At 48.0% G+C, this 19,023-nt stretch overlaps 1 protein-coding gene across 8 annotated transcripts in view; it reads right to left on the bottom strand.

Annotated features, from left to right (window-relative positions):
* Positions 1 to 3,890: 3,890 nt before the first annotated feature.
* Positions 3,891 to 19,023, bottom strand: part of PHF20 (PHD finger protein 20) — a 147,053-nt gene continuing 131,920 nt past the window's right edge. For 3 of the 8 annotated variants that reach the window (XM_019550721.1, XM_019550720.1, XM_019550726.1), the window contains 2 exons: positions 10,024 to 10,123; positions 4,181 to 5,010 (listed from right to left, as the gene is read on the bottom strand). In XM_019550721.1, the coding sequence (XP_019406266.1) occupies positions 4,949 to 5,010; positions 10,024 to 10,123 (162 nt within the window). In that variant the 3' untranslated portion in view covers positions 4,181 to 4,948. Of the gene's footprint in view, positions 5,011 to 10,023; positions 10,124 to 19,023 lie in introns of all 8 variants that reach the window. The other 5 variants (XM_019550722.1, XM_019550723.1, XM_019550728.1 and 2 more) reach the window with 4 other exon arrangements.

The raw sequence follows: 19,023 nt of genomic DNA, 5'->3' as shown, positions 1-19,023 counted from the left end.
TGCGGGCCCCAAAAGGGGCTGGGGCTCCTTGGGAAGCTCCCTTTCACATCTTGTTCTTAGCTTACTTAGGAATAGGTGGCACCCAATAGAGCCCCAGTGCCCGAGACGCTAGCTGACCTGGGTGGAACTGGGACCGGGGGGGTGGGGCTGTGGGGACGTCCCAGCCCCTTCACCACATGAAGCCCCTGCACTGGGGGAGCAGTCCCATCAGGCGAGTGGAGGGAGGCTGAGAGGAGGCCACGGTTGCCTCACCTGGTGGGGTGTCAGCATCCAGGGCACCAGCTGCCCCAGAGGGGACTGGGGCAGGAGGGGGCTGGGAGGACTTGCCAGCTTCCCCACTGGGCAGCACGTCAGCCCTGACAGGGGCAGGAAGAGCCTGGGAGGACATCCCAGCCCGCCCCCCCACTCCGGGTGGCATGTTCACGCCAGAGGCGTCAATCCCGCCAGATAAAGCAGGGGTAGAGGGGAGCTGGGAAGAGTTCCAGCTCCACCCTTTGATGAGGCTCCCACACCAGAGGTGAACGCACCATCTCCCTGTGCAGGTTTAGCAGCCAGAGGCCCGCCCGACTGCCCCGGTGCAGCCAGATGGGAGCTGCTGCCGCAGCAGCAGCATGCGGTCCCACCCTGGGAGAAGTAGACCACATAGGGCCTGCCATCCACCACAAAGGTCATGGAGAGAGGCAGGGTCTGGGAGCCCCCCTTGAGGAGCATGAATGCCTGCCTCCGAAAGGACAGGATGTGCCTGAGCCTGGGGTCCCTGCTCCCCATGGTCAGCCTGCGCCAGCAGCTGGTGAGGACACCATAGCGCTTGAGTGCTTTGGTGAGATCCTGGTCTGGCAGGTGTGGGGGGACGCTGGAGGCCACCACCCGCACTGCAAATGTCTCCAGGGGCATGACCAAGTAGTGGACGCCTGAGATCGCCAGCCCCCTGCAGACACCTCCCATACCAGGCTGGGAGAGCTCAGGTAGATGACGGGCACTGAGTTTACCCGGAAGGTGTAACGGATGCTCCGGTGTTCCAGCAGGTCTGCCAGCGCGGCGGTGCAGGCCTCCACCCTGATGTGGAGTGGGGCATGCACCTGCAGGCCATGGCTGAGGGGGAGGTCTGCAGAGACATCCCTGTGCCAAGTGCCCTGGCTGCTGGCAGCCTTCCTGGGCCGGAAAGGGTTAACTCCCCCACAGGAGCTGCTACAAAGGGGGGCGGGGGGAGGGAAGCCTCAGACTGAAGCTGGGGAAGGGGCTAAAACAGCCCAAAAAATCAGCCCCAGGGGGGCAGAACAGCCCTGCAAGGGCTGAAGACAAACCCCAAGGCAGGAGGAGGTGGCAGAGACCAGGGTAAAGGGTGCTGGAGGAGGGAGGCAGAAGGAATCAAAGGGAGAGCTCAGGCAGGGGTGGGGGAGGGGCAGAGGCAAGCAATGGTGCCAGAGCCCAGGGAAAAAAGCTCAGAAAGCGGGGAAAAGGGGCAGAGAGGGGGTCCCCAAGCACAGACTGGGGAGACGCAAGGTTTAGGAGGTGGGGAGAAGAAGTGGCAGGGCAGGGAGTGGGGTGGGGGAATACACAGAAGGGACCTGAGCTTGGTGGAGCTCAGAAGGGCTTCACCTGTCAGCAGCCATCTTGAAACAAAGAAAGAAAGAAAAGAGAGAAAAAAAGGAAAAAGAGAAAGAGGGTGTATCCCTTATTGCCCACATCTTCCCACTGCTACTGGCTGCTGCTTGGGCCTGGTCCAGGACAGTGTCCAGTGGAGGGAGGCAGTGACACCACAGCAGCAGCTGCCAGAGCCAAGGTGCTCAGGCCTCCTCAACTGCCCCAGAGCAGGGGGAGCCTGGGCCCAGGGGGAGGGAGGGCTCCGATAGGGCTCCGGGCAGATAGATACCCCATCCCACCCAGGTGGAGGCAGCACCAGGATGCTGAGCAAGCCCAGTGCCTAGGAAAGGAGCTGGGCAGCACGGGAAGAACCAGGTATTGGGGGGCGGGGGGGAGAAGGAGGAAATGCCATGGGCAGGCTGGCCCGGCCAAGGCCTTGGGAAGGTGGCAGCCAGAGGAGAGCAGGGTGGGAAGCAGGGGCTGCCCTGGGGCTCTGCAAGCTTGGGCCACAGCAGGTGGGGGCTCCCAGCAGCACCTGAGATGGGGCCCAGCTCGGCCCGCAAAGCTCAGCGGGATAGGCTGCTGCCTCCCTGCCTGCAAGAGGACACTGCCTGGCTGGGACAGGATATTGGGCTCAGGGGGCTCCCAGCTTGGCCTCCCTGCACACTAGACACGGCATGTGCAGAGGGGGACCCGCCCCTGGTGCAAGGGCCTGGTAGCAGGAACCCCCGGGCCCTGGGAACAGCTGCTTCAGGCAGCGCTTGAGGCAGAGCCAGCCGTGGCACATTCCATGCGCCCCAGCACTGCAGCTCTTACAAGCTGCCTGCTACCTAGAGGTATGTAGAAAAAATATTTAAAGCTGTGTCTATGTCCGAATCACCAAATCTTTCCAAATCTCTCCGAATTGATTCAGAGGGTTCCAATTCAATTTGGAGAGATTAAAGGGTGCTCTGATTTGATTCAGTTTTGGAGATTTGGCCACCAAATCGGTTCAACTCGAATCAAGGACCAAAGCTTTGCACAGCCCTACTGATTAATGTTCCTCCTGCACAATTAGCAGCTATCCCAATATGGACCCAGGGACTGCAAGACCATGGAGGAATCAGACCTGCCTGGGCTTTCGAGCAATGCTGCTCCTCTCTCTTTCTCCAACTGCTAGTTGACTGAACCCTTCCATCCACAAAAGTTCAGTTCACACCCCTCTGATTCCTTCCATGTTGGGTGTGGCAACACACCCAATTGTTCCTCACCGTCCCCAAATAAAGACCTTGAGAAATGTGCAAAGTTACCTGGGAAGGGAAAAATAAAGGAAAAAGGATGTTTTAGCCAAAGTAGCATTTGTAGTTGCAAATACAGACAAAGTCAAGCAATGCAGAAGGTCTGTAGGTGGATAATAAACCATTTACAAAAGTTATTGCTTGCCTGTGGTACCATAGGTGCTCTCCCCTCCTCATCCCCACCAGTCACGTATCGCTGTAGCAACTGTAACAAAAAAAAATCACACACAACCAAATGGACAGAACAGAACATGCACACATGCTTGCAGGTCTGGCTGCATTAAAGAGGAGGACTGTGGCTACAGAAGACTTGTTTGTCCTCATGGAGTACCATCAGGAAGGCTTGGATGGACATATAAGGAGGAGAATCTCCAAAGGCCAAAAGTGTTTTGTTCTTCCAGGCCAGGAGTTGGCAACCTGTGGCACGCGGCATGGTTTTTATTGGCACGCAGGCTGCTTCCTGCCCCTAGGGGTGGGAAGAGGTGTGCCCAGATCGAGCAGCACACGGCTGCCCAGGAATGGCCTTGCACTGCCACCAACCCAAGCATAGACTTGCTGCTGACCCCCGTCCCGGAACAACCTGAATGCACTGTCAATCCCAGCCAGGTAAGACTCCTGGCCCCAGCCCTAGCCGGGCACCACCACCAGCCCCAGCCCCAGCCCCAGGGCCATCGGTGCCGCGATGGACTCGGCCACATGTCGCCAGCAGGCACCAGCCAGCACCACTGGTACTGTGGGCCCTGGCCCCACTGCAGACCCTGGAACTGACCCCGGCCCCATTGCCTCTGCAGGCCCAGGCCACGGCCATATGGTGCCAGAAGGGCTGACCCCAGCCAGCACCACCGCCACCGCTGGCCCCAACCTAGTGCTGCCCTGGCCCCAACCCTGCACTGCCCACAGCCTGGCCCCTGGTCCCAGCCCCATGCTGCCAGTGGGCCCTGGCCCCAGTATTTACTTCACATACAACAATAGTTTAATTATATATAGAGAGAGAACTTATAACACTAATATGCAGTGTGTCCTGCTATGTATTCCTCCACCCTCGTTTTGTTTTTCTGATATGCCGGCACTCTAGCACCTTTCAAGGTAGACATTGTGGTTTTTTTGGCACTCCAGCCAAAAAATGTTGCCTTCCCCTGTTCCAGGCAGTGCAGAATGCCAACGCTACCAGTGTGACATGGTGAGACAGACTATGGAGATGCTGATGAAAAACCTCTGTGTGGAGACTGACAAAGAGGAGACAAGAGCATCCAAGAACACCTAAGACAACCCATCCACCAGGGCCAGGGATACTCCCTGCAGTTCCCAAACCATCCCTTCCATAGACACACCTCCAGGCCCTGGACAATTCCACCTGCTCCCACACATTCCTTCAAGGGTCAGTCCATCTTATGCCCAGACTTTCTCCTCTACCATCCTGTATGCAGGCCCCAACTCTTTCATCTTATACACTTCTTGAACCTTGCCCCAACCACCCATGGTACTTAACATCCTACAGCAGGAAAAACAGGTACCCCCTTATGGTTGAAGTATTCCAAAACGTGATGCACAGAGCAAAGAATAGTAATGTTATGTCCTACTGGTGGCCCAGAGGTAGTTCTAAAACCCTGTGCAACTTCCTTTGGTTGGAGAGAAAGAGGAAACATGGTGCTAGCATCTTTTTGATGATGTAGTATACAACTTTGGATGACTGATTCATCCATGAGCTTGCCCCTGCTGAAATAACTGGCCCAGACTGGAAACTACTGGAGCTTCCAAATAGCAAATCCACCTGGCTCTCCATGATCAGAGACCATTACACGTGGGTGGCTTCCCTCTGAATGATGGAGCCAGCTCAGTACAGGTCTCAACAAAGGTCATGCAGCTCAACCTGAAGTTCTTCTGTTACTACATGTTGTCCCACATCCTCAGGACTATCAATTCTCGCCAGTTGCCACTTGTCTCCTAGGCCCAAAAGCAACAATAGAAGGTCTTGAGGTGAACCTGGAGAAGGCTGTCTTTCTTCCAAAGAGTCCCTTATTTCTTTCTCCTTAGGCATGTTGCTCCCAGACTTGCAGAGCATGGAATACAGCTTGAGGTAGTATCTTTCAGGTGTCGGGGTCATGGAGCCTCGAGCTGCCATGCTCCAGCATTCCAGCTGGCAGAAATGCTGGAAAAGGATGGAAAGTGCGGCCAAATATGTGAAGAGCCTGCCATGAGCTGGAGAGTGGAACTAGTAGTTTGTGGTGCTGCTCCAGGAGACAGTAAGAAAGATACCTATTTTCTTCTACTGCTAGGAAGTACGGCTGTGCGAAGTTTCGGGTAGTGATTTGATTCGGAGGAGATTCGACCTGATTTGGTGGCCAAATATCTGAATCTGAATCGAATCAGGGTACCACTTAAAAGGTCTGAATCGATTCACAGCTCTCTGAATCTTTGGAAATGATTCAGAGAGCTTTGATGATTTGGACAGCCCCCGCCCGCTGCAGCAGGGAGCTGGAGCCAGACTCTGAGCTGGTAAGTAAGAGAGTGGGGGAGGAGAGGCTGGGGGAATGGAGAGGGGACCCCCATCAGGCCCTCTCCCCTGCCTGCTCCCCCAGCCCCTGCATGGCTGCCCTGCCCACCCCAGCTCTCAAGTGGTTTAAAAAAAGCCCCCACTCACCAGGTGCTGCAATCCCCATTGCCCCACGCCATGTGGGGGGCTCTATATGAGCCCCCTCAACCTCCCCTTGCTCCCCCAGCCCATCCTGCCTGCCCCAACTCTGGCCCTTTAAGGAAAAAAACCTGAGAAAAGCCCTGGGACTCAGCACTCCTGCAGCAGTCTTGGGGCTTCGGGGGGCTTGTGCAGAGCCCCTCACATGGCATAGGGCAGCAGGGATCGCTCTGCGCCAGCAGGAATGGTGAGTCCGGGGGTTTTCTCGGGTTTTTTTTCTTAAAGGGCTGAAGCCGTGACAGATGGGGCAGCTATGTGGTAGCTGGGACAGTGCGGGGGGTCAGAGGGCTTGTGTAGAGCACCCCACACAGCAGCAGCAAAATATCTGAATCAGATTTGGCTGAATTGAATCACTGTCCCCTGAATTGGCCGAATCCAAATTCAAAGCAAATACTAGCCGCTTCGCACAGGCCTACTAGAAAGGTAACGTATGTGAAAGTGACCAACCCTGCAGTTTCCAGAAGCACAGAATAGAAGGCACAGGGTTGGGAAGTGAGGGTTGTGCTTGTGAAGGAAATGAAATAATAAGAAGGCCCCACCATTTTCACTCGGCTGTAACCTCAGATGCTGGGGTTCCTGCTTATCTGGCCCCTAGCTGTGGATCAGTGCAATAACACTAGCTCCAGTACACTTGGAGGAGCTGGAGCTGAAATGGGGCAGTACATATGTCCAAATTAGAAATGTTTTAGCAAAAGAAATGCCTCAACCACAAGGACATGTATTACAGAACAAAGGCAAAGCAGCTTTTATATCATGTCAATATGAATTTCCAAGGACAGGGTAGATGGTATTACTTTCAACTGAGCTCACTACTATCTAGCACGTAACCTCAATGAGCCAGGGAACTTAGAAGACACTATGTTTGTAACAAACCCTGATCACTGCGTGCGATTAAGGGCAGGGCTGGGCAATTATTTTGGCTGGAGGACCACTAACGTGTTTTGGTGAGGTGTTGAGGGCCACAACGGTAGCCTCACCCCTTGACAGGTGCCCTGTCCCCAGTTGCCAACTTGGGCCGAGAAGTCCCACCCTCTAACACCCTGCCTGTGCTATGGGAAATCTCTCCTCTAGCCCAAGAAGTACTCCTTTTGGTTGGGGGCGGGGGTTGCTTGTATACTGTGCGAAGGGGTGGGAGGTGTATGTGGGGGGTATGTGTGATTGGGTATGGTGCAGGTGGGGTGTGAGGGGGTGTGGAAAGTGTGTAGGGGTGTGGGTGTATGTGTAAGATATGTGGGAGGAGGTGTGGGGGATTGTTAGATGTGTGTGGGGGTATAGTGGGGGTAGGGTATGGTGTCCGTAGGGTGGCATCAAGATGGCTCCTGCCCCACCTGCCTGTATCATGCCTGCCCAGCAGGGCTTTCAGCAACTGAGTTCCTTCACAACCCCCACTTCATCCACACATTTCCTTGCCCAGCCATGCATGAGTGTAACCGAAGTGAGCTGCTGCAGCTTCCCCTCCCTACCTGCTACCCAAAGCACTGCAGCAGGGACAGGAATCATCACTGGATGCCAGGGCAGCCTAGCAGTTCCTTGGGTGGCTACAGCACTGCAGTAGCAGTCCTACCTGGAAGCTGTGCCTGCTGGCTAGGGCTGGCACCCTCCAGTGGGAGAGGCTGAAAATGCAGCACACGCTGCCTCAGGCAGGACTCCGCCCCATGCAGAATTCAGTGAGGCTGAATACAATTAATTGGTGGATGCCCACCTGCAGGTTGGTTCCAATCAGCTGGCGGGCCACATCTGGCCTGCAGGCCGTATTTTGCCCACCCCTGAACCAAGATATACAGAGCAGTCTCTCAATAAGGAATCTCTTCAGAGGAGAAACAAGGTTGGTAGGGTCCAGAAGCCAGTAAATTCACAATTTCTTGCATACGCTGCCATGGCAATTTATACAAAGATTAAACAACGTAAGAAACAGAATGTTCTAACATTTTCAGAAATACTTCTGAAGTGTCTAATTATAAGAATGGAAGGTCTTGCAGATGTGAAGAGAACCACAGTTAAAAAAATGCATCTGGCAAATAGATTCATTATTGACTGTCTTCCAATGTAATAAATATGCAAACATTATGAAACTTGAATAAATGGAAAACTAATTACTTAATCAATATGTATAAAAATACTTTTATCTTCTGTTGTTCAAAAATGGCAAATTTAGGATGTAGGTATGCAATTCCCAGACTGCACTATTCAGTCACGAGACACTGCAAAGCATCTACGTCATAGGCTGCAATATCCACTGTCTCCCATAGACAAAAGGATGCCAAAGGATATAGGTTATGTATAAAATGGTTTTAAAGTTACCATTCAATAGAAAACCCACTCTTTCTTCAGGAAAAATAAATAAAATCTGCAAGATTAGAATTGATTACACTAAAAGCTCTGTTATCCCACATCCCCCAGCAATGGGGGATGCGGGATAACAAAATATGCCGGCTAATTGAGTGGCCCAGGCTGCCACTTATCCTGCCGCATCTGGGGCATCTCTCTGACCCTCCTGTGGCATTGCCGCCCCTCCTGTGGGCCCTGCGGGACAGGGAGGTGTGCCCCGCGCAGCCTATTATGCCCCCAGGCCTTCTCTGCAGCCCCGTGGGCAGGACCCAGTGTAGGAGGGCAGACCAGGGCAGCAAGACTTGTTGCCACCATGACCCCTGTGCCAGCTGCACCACCAGCAGTGCAAGGAGTAATGGATGGGGATGGGGGGGAACTGTACTGCCCTCACCTCCTCCCACTGCCAGTCACTCACACACCAGGCGGCAGCTGTACCTCACCACCACGGCCTTGCCACTGCCACTACTCCCCTCAGGCTACCCGCATTGCCCCTCACCCCACCTCCCCTCTGGGACTAAACTGCAGCCTGAGGGCAGTGGCTGTGGCCATGCCATGGAGGCAGGATAGCGCTGTGGCCTGGTGCGCAAGCAACTGGTGATGGGAGAAGGTGAGAGCAACAAGGGCAGTGCAGCCCCCCTTCCCTGATCCACTACTCCTCACACTGCTGGCAGGACAGCTGCTGCAGGAGTTCTGGTGGCAGCAGCAGCAATGAGTCCTACTGCCCCACTCCATGCTCCTGTGCCAGGTCCTGCCCACTGGGTCATGAAGGTATCTCCTGCCTGCGCCAGTCTGGCCTGGCTGCAGCCCCATGCCCACTGTGGGCACACAAGTCAACACAAGTCAGGGGGGCCAAATGCCCCCTATTCTTCCTGACACATTGCCTATGGCATCGCCTAGTTTGGCTTGCTCCCTGCCCCACACACTTGGGAGCTGGGGCCTGGGGGCAGCAGATCAGGAGTGAGGGGCACCAGCAGGGTTGGGAGGGCTATGGCTTGGACATGTGGAGCACCAGAGGGGATGGGGACAGGGGTTGCAGGTTGGGAATGAGGGGAATCAGCAGGGGTGGGGGGCATGGGGGACTGCATGTTGGGAATAAGGGGCAACAGTACATCAGGGCTGCTCAGCACCACAGTGGGAGGGACAACTGCAGCTAGACCTGTGTCCTGGTGAGTGAAGGGGGCAGGGGGAGCTTGGATTTCCATGTTTAAAAAAAAAAAATCAAAATAAAATGGCAAAATATACAGGTATTTAGAATTTTTTAAGACTGTAAATATACCAATACAACACTGCATTCAGCTAATGCTTACTGTGAATAAACAGAATGTGTAGATGTGGCTACTGTGTACAAAATAATGTATTTTGATGTCTTTTTTTTCCTGCATTTATGTCCTGAAACAAAATTCCCAAATGCATTTTAGAGGTGATATGGTGAGGAGAGATGACAGATAGTGATTGTTAGTGAGCACCAATGAGTCTCCTGCTGGCTAATTTTAGGACACAGAAATGGCATCAAACTTCATGGAGTCTCCAGATCTGCTACTGATTAGACAGTCATAGTCACATCACACAAGAGAAGTTTATTTAAAACAGTAAACTGTCAGACACAGACCTCATCAAACTGACATATAAATGTTATTATAATTATCATCTTTCCCATCTTAAATGGAAAAATATTTCAATTTTTTCACAATCAAATTAGTTCAAACCATACTTTTACCTCAAGTAGTCTTGTCTGAAAGTAGTATTGGTTTCAAGCAAATTTGCTTACGCTTTTAAGAGTGCAAAAAATAAGACTATATAATTAGAAAATTCAATCTATTTTTCCCAGTCGGATAGCATTTTAAATTTAAATGTGATACTGGCAAAATATATGATACAGGTATGGTTCTCACAAATTTAGTTTGATCTTCTGTTCAGCTTCAGTTTGATAAAAAACATCCAAACAATGCTGAATAAACATGATGAATGAAAACAAAATTATCCTCCCCTTATAATAATTATCTATAAAGAATCATCTATAAAGAGCAGGCATTAGTGAAAACAAAAAAGATCTTTATGTTTATTCTTTGTAATGGACATAAAATAGCTAATAAAATTACTACGAATATAAGAAGGCTCTTATAACCTTAGAAATGTTTGTACCTGGAGGATCTTGGCAAATATAGCAGGTATATTTCTCAGGTACATTATCTTCCAGTAAACCCATACAGACTCCATGCTGCCAGCACAGACACTCTTCACACTGTTTGAAGTCAAGAATTGCACATCAACAGAAATGAAACCTACAGTAAAACTCAGTACCATCACCTCATTTAGTAAAACAGGCATTCATTTATTTTAAAAAAGTATTGCATGGATTTAGAGAAATAATAGGCCTAGAAAATGGTAAAATGGTGTCCCTTAATTCTAAATGGTGAGACTTAATTCTAAATAGCAAATATGACAAAAGATGGAGAGTTCAATGAAATTTCAAACCACACCCCAACACATGAATTTAATGTAATTTAAGAATGAATTTAGAGAACCTGAAATGTGCTAGACTGACACAACTGGTGACTGAAATCCCATAGCAGATGCACACATACAGCAAAGTTAGCAGCATTACACCTTCAAGAATCCTTGCTAAAATATTTCAAACATTTTGAAAACAAGAAAACTCCCTCAATTCAAACTTAATACAATCTTGTAAAAAAGTGTCAATTTTCTGTAGAAACACACAGACAGGACTGCTTGACATATTAAAAAGTCTGCCACTATAACTAATGATTTCAGTAAAGGGTAGAGTTGGAGAGTTTGTAGTCATGAGGGTGTAGGAAATGTACAACTAGCAAGGATTTTATTGGACCAACTGTATAGTTGGAAGAATTTTAGACAAGCTTTTGGGCATGAGCAAAGGGTGCTTTATGCCCCAAAGCTTGTCAGTTAAGGGAAATTTTCTCAGTGTTTTGGCTAAGATCAAACAAATGTGGGGCCTGTGGGCTTGGGATCTGCATGTAAGATGACAGCTTGGTAGAAACTATGAGTTAAGGATTTAACAGACATGGAGACTGAGAGAAGATATTTTAAATTTAGACTTTAAGGGAATTTATAAATGTACTCCAGAAGTGGAAGCAGGGGGGACTTTTATCAGACTGGCTCTGAGGGCTGCTTTAAAAAGCGTCCTGAGTGTCTTGTGTGCATGCATGCATCCCCATGCTTAAAAATGGTAGCGGGGGCACTTTAACTAGAGCTTGTCAAACAAGCTTTAGTTAACGTGCCTCTGGGCCATTTTTAAGAGTGGGGACACTGATGCATGAGACACTGGAGTATGCTGGAGCGCAGTAATTACTACAGTCTAGCAGACTTGATTACTCAAACCTGCTCCAACATGCTGCAATTATATAGCACATCGGAGCAGACTCGCTGCTTGTATACAGGGTTCCCATTTGATTACTGGATTTGGACTGATACTTAAAAGAAGGAACATTTAAAACAATCAATTTAATACCAATCAATTCAAGAGATGAATTAAAAGTAAGAGCAAGTGAAGGAAAAGTAACAAACAAAAGGTTATGTTCAAGAACGGAAGATACAGCTCCAGGCCCTACCTAAATTAAACAGTTTCCTAAAATCTTTCATGTTGATTCAACAGTAGAGCAATAACAGTGTAGGAAAATGCTAGTTTACCTCACCACTTCGATTACATCAGTATAATATAGCACAACTTTTAGTGTTAACAACGATGCAACTACTTGCTCTGCTTCAGTTAATTTTTTTACCTTGAAAACTAGATAAATTGTAACTTCCAATCAATAGTCCCTAACAGTTGCTACAAGTAAAATTCATATAGCCTCAAAACAAGGGTACAAGGTGAGTTTTAACGTACTCATTGAATAGATGACTGAGACAAAATACATGAATCAGCATTACTTGCAGGATACAGACTTCTGAGTTTCTTCTTCTTACATTAGGCTGTTGTTACAGTGAGAGAAAAGAAGTGGAGAACTCTTTCCCATTTTTCCTAACTCTCCATGTGCCAAAATACCAATGTACAAGTCCTGTTGGTATGAACAAAGAGAAAAAGGTATTCTCTTTCCTTGCAACTTATGAGTACATTGCTCCAGAGGAGGTTGGAAAGTACCATCAGCTTCTAGATATCTTGGCTTCATGATTAGGTCCAGTGATGTTGGGATGGAGCAAGTGAAAACCATGGGAAGAAAGCTGAAGTGATGGAGGATATCAATGGCAGGAAGTAGGAAGGGTCTTAGCTACCTTTCCCCCTATGCAGATGACAATATCCCTGACACCATGCCAATAGGAAGGCTGGAATTGAGAGACTTTCTCCCTCAAAATCAGGAGGAAAAAGGAGAAGAGATACCCTACCCTAAAAATTGGGAAGGAAGGATGGAAAAAGAGCAATGACAGAGCAGCTAAGGAAAAGAGCACTCAACAGACTGTGTCCCAAAAATGACTCTACTTTCACCACCAAGGTGTTAATGAAAGAAGTAAAATACAAAACAGCCAGGAGAAGAGAAGACTCTACAGAGGGAAGAGAGAGACAGCAGGATGCATCTGATGAAGCAAGCTGTGGCTCTTTGATTCAGTTAGTCTATCAGGAGTACCGTATTTTTCCGCATATAGCCTGCACACTGATATAACCCACACCAATGTATAACCCATGGAAAAATTGTATTTTCATAAAATAGTCTGTGTATAGACCGCACCCATGCATTCCCCACACCTGACAGTGCAGGCTCTGCTGGACACAGCCGCCAGAGCTGGAGCTGGAGCTGGAGCCAGCTAAAGTGGTGCTAATTGCTGCAGGGGAGGGGAGGGATAAGGAGCTGCAAGCTGCAAGCCCTGCTCCTCGCCACCAGCCGCTAGCTGCGCTCAAGCCTCATTAAAGGCTATTCTAAAGACTCTCACCATCCGCCTGCAGCCTCCCCTCAAGACATGGCGCAAGCACGGGCTCTGCTGGGCATGGCCGGAGCCAGAGCTGGAGCTGCAAGCCCCGCTCCCTGCCACCAGCCATGCTGAAGCCTCATTAAAGGCTGTTCTAAAGACTCTCACCACCCGCCTGCAGCCAGAGCTGGAGCTGGAGCCAGAGCCAGCTAAAAGTGGTGCAGGGCAGGGGAGGCAGCCCCGCTCTCCGCTGCCACCCGTGCTCAAGCCAGTCCTGCCAGGGCTCGCCGCTGCCGTGACATCAGCCTGCAGCCAGGGAGGGGCTGGGATGGACCATGCTGTTCTAAAGACTCTGCATAGCCCGCACCCATCCATCAAGTTTGTAAAAACGTGGATAGCCTGGGACTATATGTGTGAAAATATGGTACCTCTATTAGTCCTCTACCTGACTTCAGACTAACATGGCTAACTACCTCTTTCTGCTATGGGGACAAGGAGATCTAAAAGATCTCACCGAGACACTGGCTAAGTGGAAAGTCCTCAGAGGAAGACTTAAGCAAAGAGATTAATTAAAAGTAAGAGCAAGTGAAGGAAAAGTAACAAAACAAAAAGATATGTTCAAGAACGGAAGATACAGCTCCAGGCCTTGCCTAAACTAAACAGCTTCCTAAAATCTCTCATGTTGATTCAACAGTAGAGCAATAACAGTGTAGGAAAATGCTAGTTTACCTCATCAAGAAAGAGGTTAAAACAGTCTTGGATGCTATACAGACAGAAAACAAAAGTAGAGACATTTCTGATTTTTCTGTTTTAGGAATTTAAAAAGCTATAAGAACAACTGTTGTGAGTCAAACATTTTCAGACAGAAGCAATTTTTATTAGCATACTTTTAACTATGTATAAGCAAAAAATGAAAAGCAGAACTGGGATAGACTGGTGCGGAAAGAAGATAGGAAAAGTGACGGAGAAAAAGATCAGGACATATAAAATTTTCTAAATGTAAAGCTTTGCAGCAGGTTTACAAAAAATGATAAGAAACACTTGTCCATTCCATTTGATTTCACAAACTGAATCAGGAGACAGAAGACAACTACAGGCAAAGAAGGCTGAAAAACCTGATACAAACTCAGGACTCCTATACTGAGGGAAAGGAAAAACCTGCTTTAGTTTTAGATTTTAATTTTACAAAACTGATGCCAGCTTCCTAACATTTAAAATATTTATGTATATAGAGGAAACAAACGAGAGAAATGAAAAGGCATTTAGGATACTATTATAATTTGCCACTGTGGCACATTCTACTACTGAATTCCATTTAATGCAATTTAAATAAGTGGGAATTCATGTAATCAATAGTACAATTACAAACTAAACACAAATAATGCTATTTAAAGAAACAACACTGGGTATGTTTCCTAAGGCCTTATAAATCTTGAGTTTTAAAATGGGCATCATTGTTTTCCACTACCATTTGCCTTGCTACAAGCCTATTATTCTACATATATTGTAAACTATTTCTTTTACTTCATCCTGGGTTAAGAAAGTGGTCTGAGTCAGTGCTGAGATTATTAATGGAAATCAAACCAAGAAAAGGGAATCTGGAGGCTTTGAAAACAGGAAAATGGACAACAGTTGAAGGCAGGCAAGAAAAAGAACATATAAACAGAGGCAATCAAAGTATGGGTACAGTGAATCTTCTCAAGCTGGTACTTATGTACAACTGCTACATAGTTTTCAGAATAAAAATTCTACAAAACCAAAACACCCACCACCCAAAAACCCTCATGAAGAGACAGCAGGGATTGGGTGTGTTTGGGGATAATTTTTACCTTACTTGATCTTGAGAACATAGGCTTCAGTAAAAGGGCTCATGCCATAAAGAATAATTAAAGTAAAAACTAAGCTATCTAGATAACTTCTCTGGCAAAATACCACATCCCTCCAGAGTTAAGAGGAATATGGAATGGTTCAGTGACAATTTAAAATAGACTTTAAATATTTTTCTTTTCTTGTTCCAATCATTTAGCAATTCTGACTATAAAAATGTACTATACAAAGCAAAAATAACTTGCATCCTTTTCTGTAATTCTCGTTTGTAGACACAAATGGTAGTTTTTAATAAATCCTGTACTTTTCAACAAGTTTTAGGTGCAATTGCAACCTTATCACATTACATTTTTTGTTACTATGCCCATTCCTGCTCCAGTTGAAGTTAATGGAAATGTTTTAAAATTGGCTTCAATGTGGACCGTACCAGGCCCTTATTTTAACTGACCAACATTACAAACTGCATGGAGTTTAACTTTTTTAATAACTATAAATGTGGATGCTGCCTGTAATTAATGTTAGACTTTTGCCTAATGAGTTTCAAATTTGGCATTGAAATTTATGCTATACCCATTCAGATGTACAGAGGAAAGAAAAGAAAGCTACTTACCTACATAATGCTTCAAAGTTAAAGAAAGCATCTGACAGGAGTCCCACTTGAGGCTCTTGTACCTCTGATACACATGCTCTAACATTTTTGGTTCCCTTAGGGACCAAGGTTAATTGGCACAAGAGCATCCCCAGCTACATGTGATCAAACAGGTGCCTCAGAGGTGTCAGGAAATTATAGCAAGTTTCTTTCATAGCAATAAGTGAGGGCAGCATTAAATTCTAATAAAAACAGGACAAAGACTGATAACATTAAAAAATACAGATGCCAGTAATTCCTTCAGAAAGAATGGGCAAATCCAAAAATGAGCACCTGGAGGGTAGATACAGAAGATTATTCAGAATTTGAGCTTCCAAAAATTGTTACAGGCAGAGGTGACAGCAAGAATCATTATGAGGTGGTAACAGGGAACCCCTGCCTCTGCTACGAGAAAGGGATGGGGGGAGGGGAGGGGGAGGAAAGGGGCACAGAAGGCAGGATAGATTGCACAAAGCATGATGGGGCAAGGGGCAGTAGGTGTGAGTCACCCATTTAAACTTGAGCTGTAGGCTATAAAATGCAGGGCTGCTGAGGAGCGTGTTCACAATCCTTCCCAGTTTCAAGTCACCTGCAAATATATTCAAATCCTTAGTAAACACTTTGAACAGCACTGGACCCAAGACAGACCCCGGTGGTGCTGTACTCAAAACCTCCTTCTATTCTGGCTTGGAGTCGCTCTTAATTACCCCTTGCTTGCACATATTAAACTAGTTGTCTATCCACCTTGTAGTAGTAGTGTGTAGTAGTAATGTCTAGCCCACATTTCTCCAATTTCTTTATGAGATGGTCATGTAAGACTTTGTCAAAAGCCTTGATGAAGTTCAGCTACACTGTATCTACTGCATTCCCTTCATCCGTCCAATTAGTTATCTTGCTGAAAGAGAAGGATAAGATTTCTTGGCATTTGTTCTTAGCAAATCCAAGTTGACTGCTTGTGATCAACTTTTCCTTCTTCAGATGCTTGCAAGTGGACTTTTTTGTGATGTGCTCCAGTAACTTCTTGGTTTTCCAGGTGAGGCTAACTGGTCTGTAGTTCCCCGGGTCCTTTTTTTTATTTTTCATTTTTTGCCTTTTTTAAGTAGGGGAACTGTACTGGCCCTTTTTCCGTCCTCTGATACCCTGCCAGTCTCCCACAACTTCCTACAAATCATTGCCAAGGACTCTTCTTAGTTCTTCTCTGGCAGTTCCTCCACTACCCTGGAGTGAAGTTCATCAGGTCCTGCTGATTTGAATTAATTCAGACCGATTCAAAACTCTGACCATCTCTCGTGATCTCAGTCTGCAAGGTGTCCTCCTCATCCACATAATCCTTATTACTAGTTGGGATATAACTGGCTGCAGCTTAATTTTTTTGAGGACAGAGGCAAATAATCAGTTGAGCAGTTCCACATTCTTTGCACAATCTGTTAAGAACCCACCTTGGCTGTTTATCAGTGGACCCACTTCTTCCTTGGCCTTTCTTCTCTGGCCAATAGATTTATAGAACCTCTTCTGGTTGTCTTTAACTTCTCATGCCAGGTGCAAGCGCTTTTTTTCTTTCTTTCTTTCTTTTTTTTTTTTTTTACTTTTGCCTTCTTCATTTTGGGCCAGTCAAAGTTTATTTTCTGGTATACTTCCTTGGTGACCTGCCCATCTTTCCATAGCCTCCATGCTTTCCTTTTGCATTTGAAGTATCCTAGAAGCCCTGTGCAGCCACACTGGCCTCTTTCCATACTTCTTGCGATTTCATTGCATCTGAATAGCTTTGTTGGGCTTCTCCTTTCCCCCAAAGGTAAGTGTGTGTTCTCTTCTAGGTTGGTGGATCTCCTCTGGTAGGCTTTAAAGTAGGCTCATTGGGGGAAGGGGCAGAGGAAGCCTTGGACTACTAAACCAAGCAGCACCCACAAGTACAGCCCAGCCTAGACTGACGACAAGCAGAACAAATATCCAGGTAAGCAACAGGGGCCAGGGCACTACTGAGATTAGGGGGCCAGTGCACACATCTTTAGGAGGCCTCAAATGCCTCTACACAAATGCTCGTAGTATGGGGAACAAGCAGGAGGAACTTACCCTCCTGCTAGCTGACACTAACCCAGACATAGTGGGGCTCACAGAAACATGGTGGGACCCAACGCACGACTGGGCGGTGAATATCAAGGGCTATAGGCTGTACAGGAGGGACAGGACAGGGAGAAAGGTGGGAGTGTGGCACTTTACATGAAGGAGGAATATATATCCTCATCAAGTAGCACAGCGTCAGAGGAGGGGCACAGTGAAGTGCTCTGGGTTAGAATACAAGGTAGTCAAGGGGAAAGAGACTTAATGGTAGGGGTCTACTACAGACCTCCCAACCAAGGGGAAGAGCTAGACCAGGAATTCTTAAGTCAGTTCATGGAGGTAGTTAGGTCAAAAGACGTGGTCATCACGGGTGACCTGAACTTTCCAGACATCCGCTGGGAACAGCAGTCAGCCAGGTCTGACCGCTCACATAGGTTCCTAGCCAAAATACAGGACCTCCATCTAACCCAGGAGGTGCACAGCCCCACGAGAGGAGATGCCTTGTTGGACCTGGTGCTGGCCATGGGCAACGACTTGGTGAGGGGGCTGCAGGTGCTCAACCATCTGGGAAACAGCGATCATCGCCTGCTGGAATTCACCATCCAGCACAAGGTGGCAAAGGCCTGCAGCAAGGCAGCAGCCCTGGACTTTAGGATGGCAGACTTAAATGAGGTAAGAATAGCTGGGGAGGCACTAAGGTCCCGGAGGGGAGGGGAGGGAAGTCGGGTGTCCAAGAAGAGTGGTTGCTCTTTAAGGAGACGATCCTCCAAGCCCAAAGGGAGGTAATCCCAACACGGATCAAAGGGGGCAAGAGGGCGCAAAAGCCCCCATGGCTCACCAAAAGCATCCGGGAACATCTCCCAGCTAAAAGGGAGGCGTACACCCAATGGAAGGGAGGGGCCATCACCAGGGAGGATTATACCGCGGTTGCTCAGGGCTGCAGGGCGGCCAAGGAGGAGATGGAACTGAGACCAGCTTCCCGAATCAAGGACAACAACAAGTCCTTTTTTAAAAACATAGGGGGCAAAAAGAAGGTACCAGGTAATGTGGGGCCCCTGGAAACCTGGTTGTCACACCAGATGACAAAGGCTAGGAAACCTGGTCGTCACACCAGATGACAAAGCTAACTTATTTAACAATTTCTTTGCCTCCATTTTCCTGAGCAGGGACCGGATCAGCCCAGGACCCCCTCAGGCCCCAGGGGAGGCACACCCAGGCCTAGGGTCAGTGGGGATCTAGTTAGGGAACTTCTGGAGGGACTGGACTTATTTAAATCAGCTGGTCCTGATTATCTCCACCCTAGAGTGCTGAGGGAATTAGAACAGGACATTGTGGGACCCCTGGCACAGCTTTATGAGCACTCATGGTGCTCTGATGTGGTGCCAGAGGACTGAAAAAGGGCCAACGTAGTTCCCATTTTCAAAAAAGGGAGGAAGGAGAACTCAGGAAACTATAGGCCAGTTAGTCTTACCTTGATCCTGGGGAAGCTTTTTGAGAGAATTATCCCGGTACATATCCACAAAGGGCCAGCAGGGGAGGTTATGCTTAGGGGCAACCAACACGGGTGCATTAGACATAGGTCCTGCCAGACCAACCTGGTGGCCTTCTATGACCAGGTCATTAAATCCTTAGACGAAGGGGTAGCAGTGGACGTAGTCTTTCTGGACTTTAGGAAGGCCTTTGACAATGTCTCTCACCCCATTCTCATTAAAAAACTAGGGGACTGTGGTGTCGACACCTACAGAGTC

This window comes from Crocodylus porosus, unplaced genomic scaffold, assembly GCF_001723895.1.
Source record: "Crocodylus porosus isolate Cpor-Errol unplaced genomic scaffold, CroPor_comp1, whole genome shotgun sequence".
Lineage (NCBI taxonomy): Eukaryota > Metazoa > Chordata > Crocodylia > Crocodylidae > Crocodylus > Crocodylus porosus.
The sequence above is the reverse complement of the archived record's forward strand: the minus strand, read 5'-3'. Positions and strand labels throughout refer to the sequence as shown.